The sequence below is a fragment of the Lucilia sericata genome, unplaced genomic scaffold (genome assembly GCF_015586225.1).
Source record: "Lucilia sericata isolate MDLA Ls3-8-SP2 unplaced genomic scaffold, ASM1558622v1 Contig000108F_arrow, whole genome shotgun sequence".
Lineage (NCBI taxonomy): Eukaryota > Metazoa > Arthropoda > Insecta > Diptera > Calliphoridae > Lucilia > Lucilia sericata.
Window position 1 is genome coordinate 173889 of NW_023994140.1, and position 22042 is coordinate 195930.

Sequence of the window (22042 nt, forward strand, 5' to 3'; positions counted from 1 at the left end):
TAGTCTATAGTCTAGTCTATAGTCTAGTCTATAGTCTAGTCTATAGTCTAGTCTATAGTCTAGTCTATAGTCTAGTCTATAGTCTAGTCTATAGTCTAGTCTATAGTCTAGTCTATAGTCTAGTCTATAGTCTAGTCTATAGTCTAGTCTATAGTCTAGTCTATAGTCTAGTCTATAGTCTAGTCTATAGTCTAGTCTATAGTCTAGTCTATAGTCTAGTCTATAGTCTAGTCTATAGTCTAGTCTATAGTCTAGTCTATAGTCTAGTCTATAGTCTAGTCTATAGTCTAGTCTATAGTCTAGTCTATAGTCTAGTCTATAGTCTAGTCTATAGTCTAGTCTATAGTCTAGTCTATAGTCTAGTCTATAGTCTAGTCTATAGTCTAGTCTATAGTCTAGTCTATAGTCTAGTCTATAGTCTAGTCTATAGTCTAGTCTGTAGTCTAGTCCATAGTCTAGTCTATAGTCTAGTCTATAGTCTAGTCTATACTATAGTCTAGTCTATAGTCTAGTCTATAGTCTAGTCTATAGTCTAGTCTATAGTCTAGTCTATAGTCTAGTCAATAGTCTAGTCTATAGTCTAGTCTATAGTCTAGTCTATTCTATAGTCTAGTCTATAGTCTGTTCTATAGTCTAGTTTATAGTCTAGTCTATAGTCTAGTCTATAGTCTAGTCAATAGTCTAGTCTATAGTCTAGTCTATAGTCTAGTCTATAGTCTAGTCTATAGTCTAGTCTATAGTCTAGTCTATAGTCTAGTCTATAGTCTAGTCTATAGTCTAGTCTATAGTCTAGTCTATAGTCTAGTCTATAGTCTAGTCTATAGTCTAGTCTATAGTCTAGTCTATAGTCTAGTCTATAGTCTAGTCTATAGTCTAGTCTATAGTCTAGTCTATAGTCTAGTCTATAGTCTAGTCTATAGTCTAGTCTATAGTCTAGTCTATAGTCTAGTATAGTCTAGTCTATAGTCTAGTCTATAGTCTAGTCTATAGTCTAGTCTATAGTCTAGTCTATAGTCTAGTCTATAGTCTAGTCTAGTCTAGTCTATAGTCTAGTCTATAGTCTGGTCTGTAGTCTAGTTTATAGCCTAGTCTATAGTCTAGTCTATAGTCTAGTCTATAGTCAAGTCTATAGTCTAGTCTATAGTCTAGTCTATAGTCAAGTCTATAGTCTAGTCTATAGTCTAGTCTATAGTCAAGTCTATAGTCTAGTCTATAGTCTAGTCTATAGTCTAGTCTATAGTCTAGTCTATAGTCTAGTCTATAGTCTAGTCTATAGTCTAGTCTATAGTCTAGTCTATAGTCTAGTCTATAGTCTAGTCTATAGTCTAGTCTATTGTCTAGTCTATAGTCTGGTCTATACTCAAGACCATAGTTTAGTCTATTGTTTGTTGCTATTTTGTTATAATGTGTCATAAATGCAAATGCATTACAAAATAATTCCCATTTTTATCGCATATTTTTACTACTTTCAAATGCATGAAGCAACATAAAGCAATTTTTATATTTGCCATAAATTGCCAGTAAACTCGGTTATCTATTTGTAGTTTTAATCTTTGGAAATTATAGCTGTGTTGTGGTTGAGCCAAAAAAAAAATAATGTTTAAAATTTATTTTAATTTATTTAAAGTAAAAGAGATAAACAAATAAAAATGTTATAAATTTCACACATTTTAATAAAATTATCTTAGTTGTTGGGACACCAGCGAAAACAGACACTAGAAAAAAAGATAAAATTATGATTAAAACCAAACAACAATTTGGGTAACAACAAAGAGAAAGATAGCTAACTGCCTCTAGAAACAAATTCTAGGTTTGTTTTAACAACATGTTAAAAATTATATTTTTTATTTATAAACTGTTGTATTTAACTTAATTTTCATTAAATTTAATTATATTTTCTTGTTAAACTCTTTTCATAATTTAGTTTTTTTTTGTTTAATTCTCTTTACAGTTTAATGTTGTCATAACCTCTAATTAACAGTTGGCAAACCTACTTTAACCTACCGCAGCACCCAGAGAAAAACAACAACTATAATAAAAACAAACGCATAAGCACACTTAATAATAAACAAAACAAATCCCTTTCCCCCCACCTTCCCTCATAAAACAATAACAACAAACACAACATGTAACCCATACGGCATAAAGCAAAAACAAATTGTAAACAAAACAAATAAAAAAAATCCCCCAAAAAACAAGTTCAAACTCATCCTTTCCTTTATCTCTCCCTCTTACACTCCTAACTAATTGTAACTCTTTTGAGTTCACAATTCTACCCATAAACACAATACACACTAAAACAAAATGGTGAAATATCATGTTGAAATAGTTAAAACTGAGAATGGCAAGGGAAAACCAACAGCCGGTCTAACAACGGCCTTGGTAGCGGAAAACGGAAATGATAATGCGGATGCTAATGGTCGAGAAAATGGCACAACGGGTAAGTTTGTTTTTATGGTTATAGAATAATTCTTAAGAGATTTAAAACTAGAGATTAAATAAAATAGAAATAATTGCATTTATGTTAAAATTAAATAAGTAAAAGGGAATTTTAAATATTTTTTTTACAAAGCAACAACAATGAGAGTTAAATTTATTAAGCTGTAAAATTGAAGTGATTCAAAAGATCAAAAAACTTGTTTATAAATAAAGGCAACAGGCAACTATAGACTAGACTTCTTTAGCCATTAAACCTAACCTATTTTCCAGTGTTTAGAGTAGCTAATAGCCTATATATATATAGACTATAACTATAGTCTGCTCAATATTTGGATCTATAGTCTAATTTATAGCCTGGTCCAGAATCTACAATCTGGTCAACAGTTTGGTCCACAATCTGGTATAAATTGCGGTCTATAGTCTGTAGAACAGTCTAGTCTATAGTATTGCCAATACTCTGTTTTATAGTCAGGTCTATAGACTAGTCTATCGTGTAATCTATAGTCTAGTCTACAGGCTAATATATAGTCTAGCCTATAGTCTAGTCTATAGTCTAGACTTTAGTCCAGTCTTTAGTCTATTCTTTGGTCTGGTCTTTAGTCTGGTCTTTGGTTTAGTATATAGTATAGTCTAGTTTATATTCTAGTCTATAGTCTAGTCTATAGTCCAGTCTATAGTCCAATCTATAATCTAGTCTATAGTATAATCTAGTCTATAGTCTAGTGTGTAGTCTGGTCTATAGTCTAGTTTATAATCTAGTCTATAATCTAGTCTATAGTCTAGTCTATAGTCTAGTCTATAGTCTAGTCTATAGTCTAGTCTATAGTCTAGTCTATAGTCTAGTCTATAGTCTAGTCTATAGTCTAGTCTATAGTCTAGTCTATAGTCTAGTCTATAGTCTAGTCTATAGTCTAGTCTATAGTCTAGTCTTTAGTCTAGTCTATAGTCTAGTCTATAGTCTAGTCTATAGTCTAGTCTATAGTCCAGTCTAGTCTAGCTATAGTCTAGTCTATAGTCTAGTATATAGTCTTGTCTAGCCTATAGTCTAATCTAGTCTATAGTCTAGTCTATAGTCTAGTCTATAGTCTACTCTATAGTCTAGTCTATAGTCTAGTCTATAGTCTAGTCTATAGTCTAGTCTATAGTCTAGTCTATAGTCTAGTCTATAGTCTAGTCTATAGTCTAGTCTATAGTCTAGTCTATAATCTAGTCTATAGTCTAGTCTAGCCTATAGTCTAGTCTATAGTCTAGTCTATAGTCTAGCCTATAGTCTAGTCTATAGTCTAGTCTATAGTCTAGTCTATAGTCTAGTCTATAGTCTAGTCTATAGTCTAGTCTATAGTCTAGTCTATAGTCTAGTCTATAGTCTAGTCTATATAGTCTAGTCTATAGTCTAGTCTATAGTCTAGTCTATAGTCTAGTCTATAGTCTAGTCTATAGTCTAGTCTATAGTCTAGTCTATAGTCTAGTCTATAGCTATAGTCTAGTCTATAGTCTAGCCTATAGTCTAGTCTATAGTCTAGTCTATAGTAGTCTATAGTCTAGTCTATAGTCTAGTCTATAGTCTAGTCTATAGTCTAGTCTATAGTCTAGTCTAGTCTAGTCTTTAGTCCAGTCTTTAGTCTATTCTTTGGTCTGGTCTTTGGTTTAGTATATAGTATAGTCTAGTTTATATTCTAGTCTATAGTCCTGTCTATAGTCCAGTCTATAGTCCAGTCTATAGTCCAATCTATAATCTAGTCTATAGTCTAGTGTATAGTCTGGTCTATAGTCTAGTTTATAATCTAGTCTATAGTCTAGTCTATAGTCTAGTCTATAGTCTATAGTCTAGTCTATAGTCTAGTCTATAGTCTAGTCTATAGTCTAGTCTATAGTCTATAGTCTAGTCTATAGTCTAGTCTATAGTCTAGTCTATAGTCTAGTCTATAGTCTAGTTTATAGTCTAGTCTAGCCTATAGCCTATAGTCTAATCTAATCTAGTCTATAGTCTAGTCTATAGTCTAGTCTATAGTCTAGTCTATAGTCTAGTCTATAGTCTAGTCTATAGTCTAGTCTATAGTCTAGTCTATAGTCTAGTCTATAGTCTAGTCTATAGTCTAGTCTATAGTCTAGTCTATAGTCTAGTCTATAGTCTAGTCTATAGTCTATTCTATAGTCTAGTCTATCTATAGTCTAGTCTATAATCTAGTCTGTAGTCTAATCTATAGTATAGTCAATAGTCTAGTCTAAAGCCTAGTCTAGTCTGTAATCTAGTTTATAGTCTAGTTTATAGTATTGTCTATAGTCTAGTCTAGAGTCTAGGGTATAGTCAAGTCTATGGTCAGTCTATAGTCTAGTCCATAGTCTAGTCTATATTCTAGTCTATAGTCTAGTCTAGTCTATAGTCTAGTCTGTAGTCTAGTGTATAGTCTAGTCTATAGTCTATTCTATAGTCTAGTCTATAGTCTAGTCTATAGTCTAGTCTATAGTCTAGTCTATAGTCTAGTCTTTAGTCTAGTCTACAGTCTAGTCTATAGTCTAGGTCAAAACGGAGTCTCTTTGACTCTACTTGACTGTTCGCGCGCAGTGAACTACCACGTTAACCAACCATATTCTAGTCTACTGTCTAGTCTACTTTCTAGTCTATATTTTAGTCTATAGTCTAGCGTATAATCTAGCCTGTGGTCTATTCTATAGTCTAGGCTAGTTTATAGTCTAGTTTATAGTCTAGTCTATAGTCTAGTCTATAGTCTAGTCTATAGTCTAGTTTATATTCTAGTTTATAGTCAAGTTTATAGTATTGTCTATAGTCTAGCCTAGAGTCTAGCGTATAATCTAGTCTATAGTTTGATCTATAGTCTAGTCTATAGTCTAGACTTTAGTCTACTCTATAGTCTATTAACTAGTTTATAGTCTAGTCTATAGTTTAGTCTGTTGTCTAGTCTACAGTTGAGTCTGTAGTTTAATCTATAGTCTAGTCTAGCCTATGGTATACATTATAATTTTATAGCCTTTGGTCTAGTTTGTCCATTATCGTACATTTTATGTTCTATTCATTAGTCCAATCTAAATTTTCTCCATTAATTCCATCTCATACTGTTTCATTTGCCATTAATGTAGTTATTTTAAAAATAGCATTTCAACAAAAAATACCAAATAATTTTTATGACATAAAAAGTAGCAAGAACACCAACAACAACAATAAAAACCACATACACACAGCATGTTGTTGCTTAATATTTTGTTGTTTTAAGTGGCCAGTGGTGTTACGTCATCTTCCACCAACAAGTTCAACAATTCATCCCCTTTTTTAAATGTTGTTGCTGCTGCTGTTGCTACATTTGTTTTTAGTGTTCTCGTTGTTGTTGCTATTGTTACAATTTATTTATATTTGATGTCAGCATGCAACAAGTTACTCAAAGTCATGGCCATTTAACGAACAAAATGATTACGCGAAAAACAAAAAAACTCATGAAACGAAAGAAAAATTCGAATGAATTGTTAAAGGCAGAGGTTTAAAAGAATTGAAAGTTGAATAATGTACCATAGACCAAATAGTTTAGAAGTTATGGAAAATTTAAGAAACTAGGGTTTTTAACGCCCACTTTCCACAAGGCTTTTCGATAACACCCACTTTTTCTAAAGTAATAAGGGATAAATCTTCAAATTATATTTCATTGGAAGTGGGCATGGCATTTTAAATTTTTTTCATTATGTATCATAAAGCTAAATATATTTCCTATCTTATGACATAAATTTCATTCAAATAGCTCAACTAGTTGAGAAGTTATAGCAACCTAAAGAAACTAGTGTTTTGCCGCCCACTTTCTGAAAGGCTTTTTGATATCTTTATTAACTACTCAATAACTTTGTCAGTTTTTAAAGCTAATGTCTTGAAATTTGGTCTATAGCAAGAGGAAATATTCAGCTTTACATTGGTATACAAATTTTAATGCCACGCCTTCCACACCTTAAGATATTAAGGCATAAACTTTTAATCATAAATAAAACAAAAGTGGGCGTGGCATTTAAATTTTTTTTAATCAGTATCTTGTAGCCAAATATATTATCTATCACTTGCAGTAAATTTCATTAAAATTGCTTAATTGGTTTAGAAGTTATAGCGTCTTTAAGAATGTAGTTTGTTTACCGCCCACTTTTTTGTTGGCTTTTTGATTTTTTTACTAAATACCAATAACTTTGTAGGTTTTAAAGATATTGACATCAAATTTGAATATTAGAAAGGGTATAATATTTGCATTAAAATGGCATATAAATTTTACAACTGTGACCACCACGTACTGAAATATAACAGTATAAACTATTTAAACACAAATTAAACATATGTGGGCGTGGCATTTAGAAATGTTTGCACAAATAACTTGTAGCCGAATTTGATTCCTATTGAATGGCACCAATTTTGTTTAAATATCTTAACTAGTTTCGAAGTTATAACGTTTCAAAGAAAATACTTCGCGGGATATTTACTTGCTACACGATTCTGTTGGCCTGGTATCAAGAAAAATTTTGGCGAAAAATAAAAATCAAATAAATTTTTTTGGTGGAATTTATGGTTTTTAGAAAATTTGCCATAACTTTGTCAATTATTAATAGAATTTTTTCAAATTTGACATACAAAGAGAGGAAAATATTTCCTTTTTAACGACACTGCAAATTTTTTGCCACGCCCACTCAGACTTATGTTATAAAGGCCTAACTTTTAAATTGTTTTTATAGGAAAGAGGCGTGGAATATGAAATTTATTCATCATGCATCTTAAAGCCTAATATATTTCCTTTCAAATGATACCACTTTCATTAAAATATCTCAACCGGTTTAGAAGTTATGATCTTTTAAAGAAACTAGTTTGTTTACCGCCCACTTTCTGGCTCCATTTAAGAGCTTTTTATTAACTATTCTATAACTTTGTTAGTTTTTAAGATAATTTATTCAAATTTGGTGCACGGAAAGAGAAAATACTCAGCTTTAAGCTCTCAAATTTATCTTTTACTTACTTTATCTGTTACGTTCATTAAACTTTATCAACCATTAGTTTGTTGTTATAAAAAGATTGTTTCATATTTTTTATTTAAATCTTTATTAAGTTTGTTAGTAAACATTTTATACATTGTACAATATTATTATAAGCAGGAAGGGAAGCAAATTAGCTATCTTTTCTCCATTATAGACCCAAGAATGTTCCAAGTAGAAACCACATCTCATACTTAAGCTCTGTAAAGTAGAAGAAAAATAATTATTAAATTAATTTAGTATTACTTATATTAATTAGGATTTGAAATTAGATTACTATAGACTAGACTATAGACTAGACTATAGACTAGATTATAGACTAGACTATAGACTAGACTATAGACTAGACTATAGACTAGACTATAGACTAGACTATAGACTAGACTATAGACTAGACTATAGACTAGATATAGACTAGATTATAGACTAGACTATAGACTAGACTATAGACTAGACTATAGACTAGACTATAGACTAGACTATAGACTAGACTATAGACTAGACTATAGACTAGACTATAGACTAGACTATAGACTAGACTATAGACTAGACTATAGACTAGACTATAGACTAGACTATAGACTAGACTATAGACTAGACTATAGACTAGACTATAGACTAGACTATAGACTAGACTATAGACTAGACTATAGACTAGACTATAGACTAGACTATAGACTAGACTATAGACTAGACTATAGACTAGACTATAGACTAGACTATAGACTAGACTATAGACTAGACTATAGACTAGACTATAGACTAGACTATAGACTAGACTATAGACTAGACTATGACTAGACTATCGGACTAGACTATAGACTAGACTATAGACTGGACTATAGACTAGACTATAGACTAGACTATAGACTAGACTATAGACTAGACTATAGACTAGACTATAGACTAGACTATAGACTAGACTAGACTAGACTAGACTAGACTAGACTAGACTAGACTATAGACTAGACTATAGACTAGACTATAGACTAGACTATAGACTAGACTATAGACTAGACTATAGACTAGACTATAGACTAGACTATAGACTAGACTATAGACTAGACTATAGACTAGACTATAGACTAGGCTATAGACTAGGACTATAGACTAGACTATAGACTAGACTATAGACTAGACTAAGACTAGACTATAGACTAGACTATAGACTAGACTATAGACTAGACTATAGACTAGACTATAGACTAGACTATAGACTAGACTACAGACTAGACTATAGACTGGACAATAGACTGGACTATAGACTAGACTATAGACTAGACTATAGACTAGAATATAGACTAGACTATAGACTAGACTATAGACTGGACTATAGGACTGGACTATAGACTGGACTATAGACTAGACTATAGACTAGACTATAGACTAGACTATAGACTAGACTATAGACTAGACTATAGACTAGAATATAGACTAGACTATAGACTAGACTATAGACTGGACTATAGACTGGACTATAGACTGGACTATAGACTAGACTATAGACTAGACTATAGACTAGACTATAGACTAGACTATAGACTAGACTATAGACTAGACTATAGACTAGACTATAGACTAGACTATAGACTAGACTATAGACTAGACTATAGACTAGACTATAGACTAGACTATAGACTAGACTATAGACTAGACTATAGACTAGACTATAGACTAGACTATAGACTAGACTATAGACTAGACTATAGACTAGACTATAGACTAGACTATAGACTAGACTATAGACTAGACTATAGACTAGACTATAGACTAGACTATAGACTAGACTATAGACTAGACTATAGACTAGACTATAGACTAGACTATAGACTGGACTATAGACTAGACTATAGACTAAACCATAGACTAGACTATAGACTACACTATAGACTAGTTTATATAGTCTAGTTTATAGTCTTGTCTATAGTATAGTCTGTAGTCTAGTCTATAGTCTAGTCTCTAGTCTGTCTATAGTATGTCTGTAGTCTAGCTATAGTCTAGTCTATAGTCTAGTCTATAGTCTAGTCTATAGTCTAGTCTATAGCTAGTCCAATAGTCTAGTCCTCTAGTCTAGTCTATAGTCTAGTCTATAGGTCTAGTCTATAGTCTAGTGTAGTCTAGTCTATAGTTAGTCTATAGTCTAGTCTAGTAAGTCTAGTCTATAGTCTAGTCTATAGCTAGTCTATAGTCTAGTCTATAGTCTAGTCTATAGTCTAGTCTATAGTCTAGTCTATAGTCTAGTCTATAGTCTAGTCTCTAGTCTTCGTCTATAGTCTAGTCTATAGTCTAGTCTATAGTCTAGTCTATAGTCTAGTCTATAGTCTAGTCTATAGTCTAGTATAGTCTAGTCTAGTCTAGTCTATAGTCTAGTCTATAGGTCTAGTCTATAGTCTAGTCTATAGGTCTCGTCTATAGTCTAGTCTATAGTCTAGTCTATAGTCTAGTCTATAGTCTGTCTATAGTCTAGTCTATAGTCTAGTCTATAGTCTAGTCTATAGTCTAGTCTATAGTCTAGTTCTATAGTCTAGTCTATAGTCTTAGGTCTATAGTCTAGTCTATAGTCTAGTCTATAGTCTAGTCTATAGTCTAGTCTATAGTCTAGTCTATAGTCTAGTCTATAGTCTAGTCTATAGTCTAGTCTATAGTCTAGTCTATAGTCTAGTCTATAGTCTAGTCTATAGTCTAGTCTATAGTCTAGTCTATAGTCTAGTCTATAGTCTAGTCTATAGTCTAGTCTATAGTCTAGTCTATAGTCTAGTCTATAGTCTAGTCTATAGTCTAGTCTAGTCTATAGTCTAGTCTATAGTCTAGTCTATAGTCTAGTCTATAGTCTAGTCTATAGTCTAGTCTATAGTCTAGTCTATAGTCTAGTCTATAGTCTAGTCTATAGTCTAGTCTATAGTCTAGTCTATAGTCTAGTCTATAGTCTAGTCTATAGTCTAGTCTATAGTCTAGTCTATAGTCTAGTCTATAGTCTAGTCTATAGTCTAGTCTATAGTCTAGTCTATAGTCTAGTCTATAGTCTAGTCTATAGTCTAGTCTATAGTCTAGTCTATAGTCTAGTCTATAGTCTAGTCTATAGTCTAGTCTATAGTCTAGTCTATAGTCTAGTCTATAGTCTAGTCTATAGTCTAGTCTATAGTCTAGTCTATAGTCTAGTCTATAGTCTAGTCTATAGTCTAGTCTATAGTCTAGTCTATAGTCTAGTCTATAGTCTAGTCTATAGTCTAGTCTATAGTCTAGTCTATAGTCTAGTCTATAGTCTTGTCTATAGTCTAGTCTATAGTCTAGTCTATAGTCTAGTCTATAGTCTAGTCTAGTCTAGTCTATAGTCTAGTCTAGTCTATAGTCTAGTCTAGTCTAGTCTATAGTCTAGTCTAGTCTAGTCTATAGTCTAGTCTAGTCTAGTCTATAGTCTAGTCTATAGTCTAGTCTATAGTCTAGTCTATAGTCTAGTCTATAGTCTAGTCTATAGTCTAGTCTATAGTCTAGTCTATAGTCTAGTCTATAGTCTAGTCTATAGTCTAGTCTATAGTCTAGTCTATAGTCTAGTCTATAGTCTAGTCTATAGTCTAGTCTATAGTCTAGTCTATAGTCTAGTCTATAGTCTGGTCTATAGTCTAGTCTATAGTCTAGTCTATAGTCTAGTCTATAGTCTAGTCTATAGTCTAGTCTATAGTCTAGTCTATAGTCTAGTCTATAGTCTAGTCTAAAGTCTAGTCTATATTCTAGTCTATATTCTAGTCTATAGTCTGGTCTATAGTCTAGTCTATTGTCTAGTCTTTAGTCTAGTCTATAGTATAGTCTATAGTCTAGTCAATAGTCTAGTCTATAGTTTAGTCTGTAGTCTAGTCTATAGTCTAGTCTATAGTCTAGTCTATAGTCTAGTCTATAGTCTAGTCTATAGTCTAGTCTATAGTCTAGTCTATAGTCTAGTCTATAGTCTAGTCTATAGTCTAGTCTATAGTCTAGTCTATAGTCTAGTCTATAGTCTAGTCTATAGTCTAGTCTATAGTCTAGTCTATAGTCTAGTCTATAGTCTAGTCTATAGTCTAGTCTATAGTCTAGTCTATAGTCTAGTCTATAGTCTAGTCTAGTCTAGTCTATAGTCTAGTCTGTAGTCTAGTCTATAGTCTAGTCTATAGTCTAGTCAATAGTTAGTCTATAGTCTAGTCTAGTCTAGTCAATAGTCTAGTCTATAGTCTAGTCTGTAGTCTATAGTCTAGTCTATAGTCTAGTCTATAGTCTAGTCTATAGTCTAGTCTATAGTCTAGTCTATAGTCTAGTCTATAGTCTAGTCTATAGTCTAGTATATGGTTTAGTCTATAGTCTAGTCTATAGTCCAGTCTATAGTCCAGTCTATAGTCTAGTCTATAGTCTAGTCTATAGTCTAGTCTATAGTCTAGTCTATAGTCTAGTCTATAGTCTAGTCTATAGTCTAGTCTATAGTCTAGTCTATAGTCTAGTATATGGTTTAGTCTATAGTCTAGTCTATAGTCCAGTCTATAGTCCAGTCTATAGTCCAGTCTATAGTCTAGTCTATAGTCTAGTCTATAGTCTAGTCTATAGTCTAGTCTATAGTCTAGTCTATAGTCCAGTCTATTGTCCAGTCTATAGTCTAGTCTGTAGTCTAGTCTGTAGTCTAGTCTGTAGTCTAGTCTGTAGTCTAGTCTATAGTCTAGTCTATAGTCTAGTCTATAGTCTAGTCTATAGTCTAGTCTATAGTCTAGTCTATAGTCTAGTCTATAGTCTAGTCTATAGTCTAGTCTATAGTCTAGTCTATAGTCTAGTCTATAGTCTAGTCTATAGTCTAGTCTATAGTCTAGTCTATAGTCTAGTCTATAGTCTAGTCTATAGTCTAGTCTATAGTCTAGTCTATAGTCTAGTCTATAGTCTAGTCTATAGTCTAGTCTATAGTCTAGTCTATAGTCTAGTCTATAGTCTAGTCTATAGTCTAGTCTATAGTCTAGTCTATAGTCTAGTCTATAGTCTAGTATATGGTTTAGTCTATAGTCTAGTCTATAGTCCAGTCTATAGTCCAGTCTATAGTCCAGTCTATAGTCTAGTCTATAGTCTAGTCAATAGTCTAGTCTATAGTCTAGTCTATAGTCTAGTCAATAGTCTAGTCTATAGTCTAGTCTGTAGTCTATAGTCTAGTCTATAGTCTAGTCTATAGTCTAGTCTATAGTCTAGTCTATAGTCTAGTCTATAGTCTAGTCTATAGTCTAGTATATGGTTTAGTCTATAGTCTAGTCTATAGTCCAGTCTATAGTCCAGTCTATAGTCTAGTCTATAGTCTAGTCTATAGTCTAGTCTATAGTCTAGTCTATAGTCTAGTCTATAGTCTAGTCTATAGTCTAGTCTATAGTCTAGTCTATAGTCTAGTATATGGTTTAGTCTATAGTCTAGTCTATAGTCCAGTCTATAGTCCAGTCTATAGTCCAGTCTATAGTCTAGTCTATAGTCTAGTCTATAGTCTAGTCTATAGTCTAGTCTATAGTCTAGTCTATAGTCCAGTCTATTGTCCAGTCTATAGTCTAGTCTGTAGTCTAGTCTGTAGTCTAGTCTGTAGTCTAGTCTATAGTCTAGTCTATAGTCTAGTCTAGTCTAGTCTAGTCTAGTCTATAGTCTAGTCTATAGTCTAGTCTATAGTCTAGTCTATAGTCTAGTCTATAGTCTAGTCTATAGTCTAGTCTAGTCTATAGTCTAGTCTATAGTCTAGTCTATAGTCTAGTCTATAGTCTAGTCTATAGTCTAGTCTATAGTCTAGTCTATAGTCTAGTCTATAGTCTAGTCTATAGTCTATATAGTCTAGACTATAGACTAGACCATAGAATAGACTAGACTATAGACTAGTAGACTAGTATATAGTCTAGTCTAGTCTATAGTCTAGTCTATAGTCTAGTCTATAGTCTAGTCTATAGTCTAGTCTATAGTCTAGTCTATAGTCTAGTCTATAGTCTGGTCTATAGTCTAGTCTATAGTCTAGCCTATAGTCTGGTCTATAGTCTAGTCTACAGTCTAGCCTATAGTCTAGCCTATAGTCTAGCCTATAGTCTATTCTATGGTTTAGTCTATAGTCTAGTCTATAGTCTAGTCTATAGGCTAGTCTATAGCCTTGTCTATCTAGTCTATAGTCTAGTCTATAGTCTAGTGTATAGTCTTGTGTATAGTCTAGTCTATAGTCTAGTCTATATTCTACTCTATAGTCTAGTTTATAGTGTGGTCTACAGTCTAGTCTGTAGTTCAGTCTATAGTCTAGTCTGTTTTATAGTCTATAGTCTAATCTAGTCAGTTGACTTGTAAAAGCTCTTGTCCAAACTCGCCTTCTAAATGAAATTGATTTCTAGCTATTATCTTTGCCTTTAAACAAATATTATTTTCGTTTAGTAAACAAAAAATATTCACGAAATTGTAATATTAAAATAAATTATTAGATATTGGCAATATTTATTTATTAAGATAATATTTTCTAGGAATATTAAACAGTTTCCTCCCCCTCAAAAACTAAAAAAAAAAATCCCAAAGGCATCACACATTTATACAGCTATCATCTGCAGTCGATTATATTGTTCAAATAAAAAAAATGCGGAAGGAAAGTAAAGGAAAATGATTGCAGAGTTAACAAGAGAATAAATATTAAATAATATATATATATTTTTTAGTAGTAAAGCCACCAACAAAAGAATTTCGCTTTAATATTGATTTTTGTTAACCAAAATTCTTGAAATACAAATTTTTCAACACCCACAAATCACACCCTTTAGAAAAAAAGGAATTCGTTACAAATTCGATTATATAATATAGAAAAGTTTGCATGTTAGACTTTAATTTGTGTTAAACGAATAGAAATATTTTAAGAAATAAAGATTTGGGGAAAACGCAGAAATATTAAAACTAAAACAGAATGTGACATGAGTTCAAAAAATTAAATGACTTTAGCGCTTAAATATAATGTACTGTGACAAATTCTGGTGGTTAAGCAGAAGGGTGGGATTCATTAAAAATTTTAATGTGAAAAAAGGCCGGTTTCATGTTAAACAGGGTCATTAAACATTATTAGCACTTTTTTGTGTTAAATTTTAGATATAAAAAAGTATTTAAAAAAAGAAACTACAAACTGTCGTCGAACGAAGTGTTTTGACAGAAATTTAAAAGAAAGCTTTCGTTTTTTAAAACTAAACTATAAACTAGATTTTAAACAAGACTATAAACTATATTATAGATTATAGTATAATCTGACCAGACTGTAAAAATGATTAGAGACTAGACTATGGACTAGAATATAGACTAGACAATAGACTAGACTATAGACTAGACTATAGGCTAGACTATAGACTAGACTATAGGCTAGACTATAGACTAGACTATAGACTAGACTATAGACAAGACTATAGACTAGACTATAGACTAGACTATAGACTAGACTATAGACTAGACTATAGACTAGACTATAGACTAGACTATAGACTAGACTATAGACTAGACTATAGACTAGACTATAGACTAGACTATAGACTAGACTATAGACTAGACTGTAGACTAGACTATAGACTAGACTATAGACTAGACTATAGACTAGACTATAGACTAGACTATAGACTAGATTATAGACTAGACTATAGACTAGACTATAGACTAGACTATAAACTAGACTATAAACTAGACTATAGACTAGACTATAGACTAGACTATAAACTAGGCGATAGACTAGACTATAGACTAGACTATAGACTAGACTATAGACTAGGCTATAGACTAGACTATAGACTAGGCTATAGACTAGACTATGGACTAGATAATAGACTAGACTAAAAATTAGACTAGACTATAGACTAGACTATAGACTAGACTATAGACTAGACTATAGACTAGACTATAGACTAGACTATAGACTAGACTATAGACTAGACTATAGACTAGACTATAGGCAAGACTATTGACAAGTCTATTGAGTAGACCATTGACTAGAGTATAGACTAGAATATAGACTAGACTATAGACTAGACTATAGACTAGACTATAGACTAGACTAACTAGACTAGACTATAGACTAGACTATAGACTAGACTAGACTATAGACTAGACTATAGACTAGACTATAGACTAGACTATAGACTAGACTATAGACTAGACTATAGACTAGACTATAGACTAGACTATAGACTAGACTATAGACTAGACTATAGACTAGACTAGACTATAGACTAGACTATAGACTAGACCATAGACTAGACTATTGACTAGACTATTGACTAGACTATTGACTAGACTATAGACTAGACTATAGACTAGACTATAGACTAGACTATAGACTAGACTAGACTAGACTATAGACTAGACTATTGACTAGTTAATTATATTAAATGGTTAGTGCAATTTAACAATTTTTAAAAACTTATTTTTATTTTTCTCTGCTATTAGCTTAAACATGTTGTATTTATATAAATTTTTCAATATTTACTACATGAACTTCTAAACGTGCAATAAAATTAAACTGATTTTTAATTTTAACAACATATGTTACTTTTGGGAATATATTCCAAAAGAAATATTTAATAAACCTTCTTAAAAATTCAGCTTATTTACGAAACTTTACATGCAAAACAATAAAAAACAACTGTTTCAATGTAAAACAACAAAGTTGATGTATATATATTAAAAATACATAATATTAACAAGACTTAAATAAACATAAATATTTGTTAAATAATATGAAGTTAAATTAAGCTTGACATTAAGCAGATACGAGTATTTACTTAAGAACTGCTAAAGAATTTATATAAAATTTTACTTATTTGGGTATAAAGATTAACATGTTACTTTTATTAAGAGAGATTGAAAAAAAAAAAAAAAAAACAAATTAAATGCAATTTATTTTATAAACAAACAGATTGAAATTAAGAAGATGTTTTCCGTTAATGAAAATGTTTATATAAAAAATGACACATACGAGTGTTGGCTGTTATAAATGTTTGTTTATAAAATACTCACGCACTCCTTGAAACTCTAGAAGAATACTCTGCTGACAACATTTAAACAAACAAATGAGTTGTCTTGGGTAAATAAATTCAGTTAAATAACTCATCTACAAATAATAAACAAACATACTCATTACACAAACACACATGTACAAAAAATTGTAAATAATGCGGCATACTTGTAGGGGTACATACCCACGTATGAGCATTAAATTACTTATACGTACTCAAGGTTTGCAAGACTCCTACAAGTAACTGCTAAGAATGGAGAAGACACAGTGGAAGCAAGTATGAGTATTGTTGAGTGTGAGTCAACAAAATGAGATTATTACAAGAAATTATACATATTAAAGGTAAAAAGAGGAATTTCACTTTTAAAAAAGTAAATTTCAGTTTATTACAAGAAATTCGTGGGGGAATTGAAATAATGAACTTATCAAGAAAAATAATTGAGAGAAATATAATTGAAATACTTAGAATAAGTTAATTAACATGAAAAAGATCAAGACTATACAAAAGACTAGACTATAGACTATACTATAGAAAAGACTATAAACAAGACTATAGACTATATCATAGACTATACTATAAACTAGACTATAGATTAGACCATAGACTAATCTATAGAATATAATATAGACTAGACTATAGACTGGACTATAGACTAGACTATAGTCTAGACTATGGACTAGACTATAGACTATAGAGTGGGCTATAAACCAGACTATACACTAGACTATAGACTAGACTAGACTATAGACTAGACTAGACTATAGACTACACTATATACTAGACTATAGACTGGACTATAGACTAGACTATAGGATAGACTAGACTATAGACTAGACTATAGCCTAGACTATAGACTAGACTATAGACTAGACTATAGACTAGACTATAAACTAGACTAAAGACTAGACTATAGACTAGACTATAGACTAGACTATAGACTAGACTATAGACTAGACTATAGACTAGACTAGACTAGACTATAGACTAGACTATAGACTAGACTATAGACTAGACTATAGACTAGACTATAGACTAGACTATAGACTAGACTATAGACTAGACTATAGACTAGACTATAGACTAGACTATAGACTAGACTATAGACTAGACTATAGACTAGACTATAGACTAGACTATAGACTAGACTATAGACTAGACTATAGACTAGACTATAGACTAGACTATAGACTAGACTATAGACTACCTATAGACTAGACTATAGACTAGACTATAGACTACTAGAGTAGGCTATAAACCAGACTATACACTAGACTATAGACTAGAGTATAGACTAGACTATATACTAGACTATAGACTAGACTATAGACTAGACTATAGACTAGACTATAGACTAGACTATAGACAAGACTATAGACTAGACTATAGACTAGACTATAGACTAGACTATAGACTAGACTATAGACTAGACTATAGACTAGACTATAGACTAGACTATAGAATAGACTATAGACTAGACTATAGACTAGACTATAGAATAGACTATAGACTAGACTATAGACTAGACTATAGACTAGACTATAGACTACACTATAGACTACACTATAGACTAGACTATAGACTACACTATAGACTAGACTATAGACTAGACTATAGACTACACTATAGACTAGACTATAGACTAGACTATAGACTAGACTATAGACTAGACTATAGACTAGACTATAGACTAGACTATAGACTAGACTATAGACTAGACTATAGACTAGACTATAGACTAGACTATAGACTAGACTATAGACTAGACTATAGACTAGACTAGACTATAGACTAGACTATAGACTAGACTATAGACTAGACTATAGACTAGACTATAGACTAGACTATAGACTAGACTATAGACTAGACTATAGACTAGACTATAGACTAGACTATATACTAGACTATAGACTAGTCTATAGACTAGACTATAGACTAGTCTATAGACTAGACTATAGACTACCTATAGTATACACTATAGACTAGACTATAGACTAGAATAGACTATAGAGTAGGCTATAAACCAGACTATACACTAGACTATAGACTAGAGTATAGACTAGACTATATACTAGACTATAGACTAGACTATAGACTAGACTATAGACTAGACTATAGACTAGACTATAGACAAGACTATAGACTAGACTATAGACTAGACTATAGACTAGACTATAGACTAGACTATAGACTAGACTATAGACTAGACTATAGACTAGACTATAGAATAGACTATAGACTAGACTATAGACTAGACTATAGACTAGACTATAGACTAGACTATAGACTAGACTATAGACTAGACTATAGACTACACTATAGACTACACTATAGACTAGACTATAGACTACACTATAGACTAGACTATAGACTAGACTATAGACTACACTATAGACTAGACTATAGACTAGACTATAGACTAGACTATAGACTAGACTATAGACTAGACTATAGACTAGACTATAGACTATAGACTAGACTATAGACTAGACTATAGACTAGACTATAGACTAGACTATAGACTAGACTATAGACTAGACTATAGACTAGACTATAGACTAGACTATAGACTAGACTATAGACTAAAGACTATATTACAGATTAGACTACACTATAAACTAGACTAGACTATAGACTGTACTTATACTAGACTATAGAGTAGACTGTAGACTATAGACTAGACTACAGACTAGACTATAGACTAGACTATAGAATAGAATATATACTAGTCACTAGACTAGACTCTACACTAGACTATAGACTAGACCATAGACTAGACCATAGACTAGACTATAGACTAAGCTATAGACTAGACTAGAGACTAGACTATAGACTATGCTATAGACTAGACTACAGACTAGTCGATAGACTAGACCAAAGACTACACTATAGACAAGACTATAGAATTTTCTACATGAAGAGCGTCTGAATCTAAGTATCTCTTCTATAGGAAACTTTATAGCAACTATTATGTAGAAAAAGTTTTCTGAGACAAAGCAACTTTTCTACGGAAAAAGTTGTCTGAAACAGAGCAACTTTTCTATGAAAAAAGTTGTCTGAAACAGAGCAACTTTTCTAATGAAAGAGTTGTCTGAAACAGAGCAACTTTTCTATGGAAAAAGTTGTCTGAAACAGAGCAATTTTTTTATAGAAAAAGTTGTCTGAAACAGAGCAACTTTTCTGTAGAAAAAGTCGTCTGAAACTTAAATCGCAGCAACTTTTCTAATAAACTTGTACTGAATTTTACCTGAAAAGACAAACAATTCTTTATATTTCCAATCATAAATCCTTAATAATATTAACTATAGATTAATAGACTGTCAAAAACATTTATCACATTCTAAAGCTAATCTTTATACATACAACAAAAAATACTAAATGAAATTTATTTTTGCTTTTTTACTTTTTTTCACTGCAAATAAATGAAAAATTTATTATAAAAAAACCGTTTATTTATTTTCATTTTATCTTGGCAATAAAATTATATTTTATATTTATTATTAAACTGTCAGAAGCATTAAGAAAAAGTTTTGTGAAAAACGCTATTTTTTTTTTTTTTTTTTTTTTGAATTAAGCCTTTAAAAAAACAGCCGAAGTAATAAAGAAATTCCTAAAAAATATGTGGATAATAATAACGTCTAAACAATAATAACAAGAAAGAAAAGTTAAAAAGTTTCATAGGCTACCTTAAGGCAGATGAAAAGAAGGAAACACATACAATGACAAACATATGCACAAAAAATTAAACTGTAAACCAAACAACAAACACAGAGAGGGAGGTCTAAAAGAAAACCGTTAACTCTGAGAGTGTTGGTTTACACACTCTTAATATAATTGCTTAAACGAGAATGTTTGTATGTGTGTGTAAGTGTGAGTATTTAACACTTACTGTTTATTTACACTCTTCATGTTTAAAGCAATCATTGACAAACATACACTAGGTTGTTGCTGTTGTTATTATTATTGCTGTTGTTGTTTTTATGACACTAGATCTTTAAGTGATTTTTTCTTTTTTTAATCGATTTCAGCTCAACACAACCAGAAAAAAGGAACATGGAAAAAATTATCTTGATAAAAAATAAGAAGAAGCAATAAAAGAAATGACTTAATTGTTATTGATTTTAATTGAAATCATAAAAGCGTAATAATTTGTTTTTGTAAATAGAAAAGTAGCTATGATTCAGACAACTTTTTCTATAGAAAAGTTGCCCTGATTCATACAACTTTTTCCATAGAAAAGTTGCTCTGATTCAGACAACTTTTCCTATAGAAAAGTTGCGCTGATTCAGACAACATTTTCTATAGAAAAGTTGCTCTGATTTAGACAGCTTTTTCTTTAGAAAAGTTGCAGTGATTAAGACAACCTTTTCTATAGAAAAGTTGCTCTGATTCAGACAACTTTTTTCTATAGAAAAGTTGCTCTGATTCAGACAACTTTTTCTATAGAAAAGTTGCTCTGATTCAGACAACTTTTTCTATAGAAAAGTTGCTCTGATTCAGACAACTTTTTCTATAGAAAAGTTGCTCTGATTCAGACAACTTTTTCTATAGAAAAGTTGCTCTGATTCAGACAACTTTTTCTATAGAAAAGTTGCTCTGATTCAGACAACTTTTTCTATAGAAAAGTTGCTCTGATTCAGACAACTTTTTCTATAGAAAAGTTGCTCTGATTCAGACAACTTTTTCTATAGAAAAGTTGCTCTGATTCAGACAACTTTTTCTATAGAAAAGTTGCTCTGATTCAGACAACTTTTTCTATAGAAAAGTTGCTCTGATTCAGACAACTTTTTCTATAGAAAAGTTGCTCTGATTCAGACAACTTTTTCTATAGAAAAGTTGCTCTGATTCAGACAAGCTTTTTCTATAGAAAAGTTGCTCTGATTCAGACAACTTTTTCTATAGAAAAGTTGCTCTGATTCAGACAACTTTTTCTATAGAAAAGTTGCTCTGATTCAGACAACTTTTTCTATAGAAAAGTTGCTCTGATTCAGACAACTTTTTCTATAGAAAAGTTGCTCTGATTCAGACAACTTTTTCTATAGAAAAGTTGCTCTGATTCAGACAACTTTTTCTATAGAAAAGTTGCTCTGATTCAGACAACTTTTTCTATAGAAAAGTTGCTCTGATTCAGACAACTTTTTCTATAGAAAAGTTGCTCTGATTCAGACAACTTTTTCTATAGAAAAGTTGCTCTGATTCAGACAATATTTTCTATAGAAAAGTTGCTCTGATTCAGACATCTTTTTCTATAGAAAAGTTGCTCTGATTCAGACAACTTTTGCTATAGAAAAGTTGCTCTGATTCAGACAACTTTTTCTATAGAAAAGTTGCTCTGATTCAGACAACTTTTTCTATAGAAAAGTTGCTCTGATTCCGACAACTTTTTCTATAGAAAAGTTACTCTGATTCCGACAACTTTTTCTATAGAAAAGTTACTCTGATTCCGATAACTTTTTCTATAGAAAAGTTGCTCTGATTCAGACAACTTTTTCTATAGAAAAGTTGCTCTGATTCAGACAACTTTTTCTATAGAAAAGTTGCTCTGATTCAGACAACTTTTTCTATAGAAAAGTTGCTCTGATTCAGACAACTTTTTCTATAGA

The 22042-nt window shown here is 31.5% G+C and overlaps 1 protein-coding gene across 5 annotated transcripts in view; it reads left to right on the plus strand.

Moving 5' to 3' along the window:
• Positions 1–22042, plus strand: part of LOC119600226 (adenylate cyclase type 2) — a 127881-nt gene that overhangs the window by 35338 nt on the left and 70501 nt on the right. For all 5 annotated transcript variants that reach the window (XM_037950321.1, XM_037950322.1, XM_037950323.1 and 2 more), the window contains exon 3: positions 1952–2440. In XM_037950321.1, coding sequence (XP_037806249.1) covers positions 2305–2440 — 136 coding nt within the window. In that variant the 5' untranslated portion in view covers positions 1952–2304. The remainder of the gene's footprint in view (positions 1–1951; positions 2441–22042) is intronic.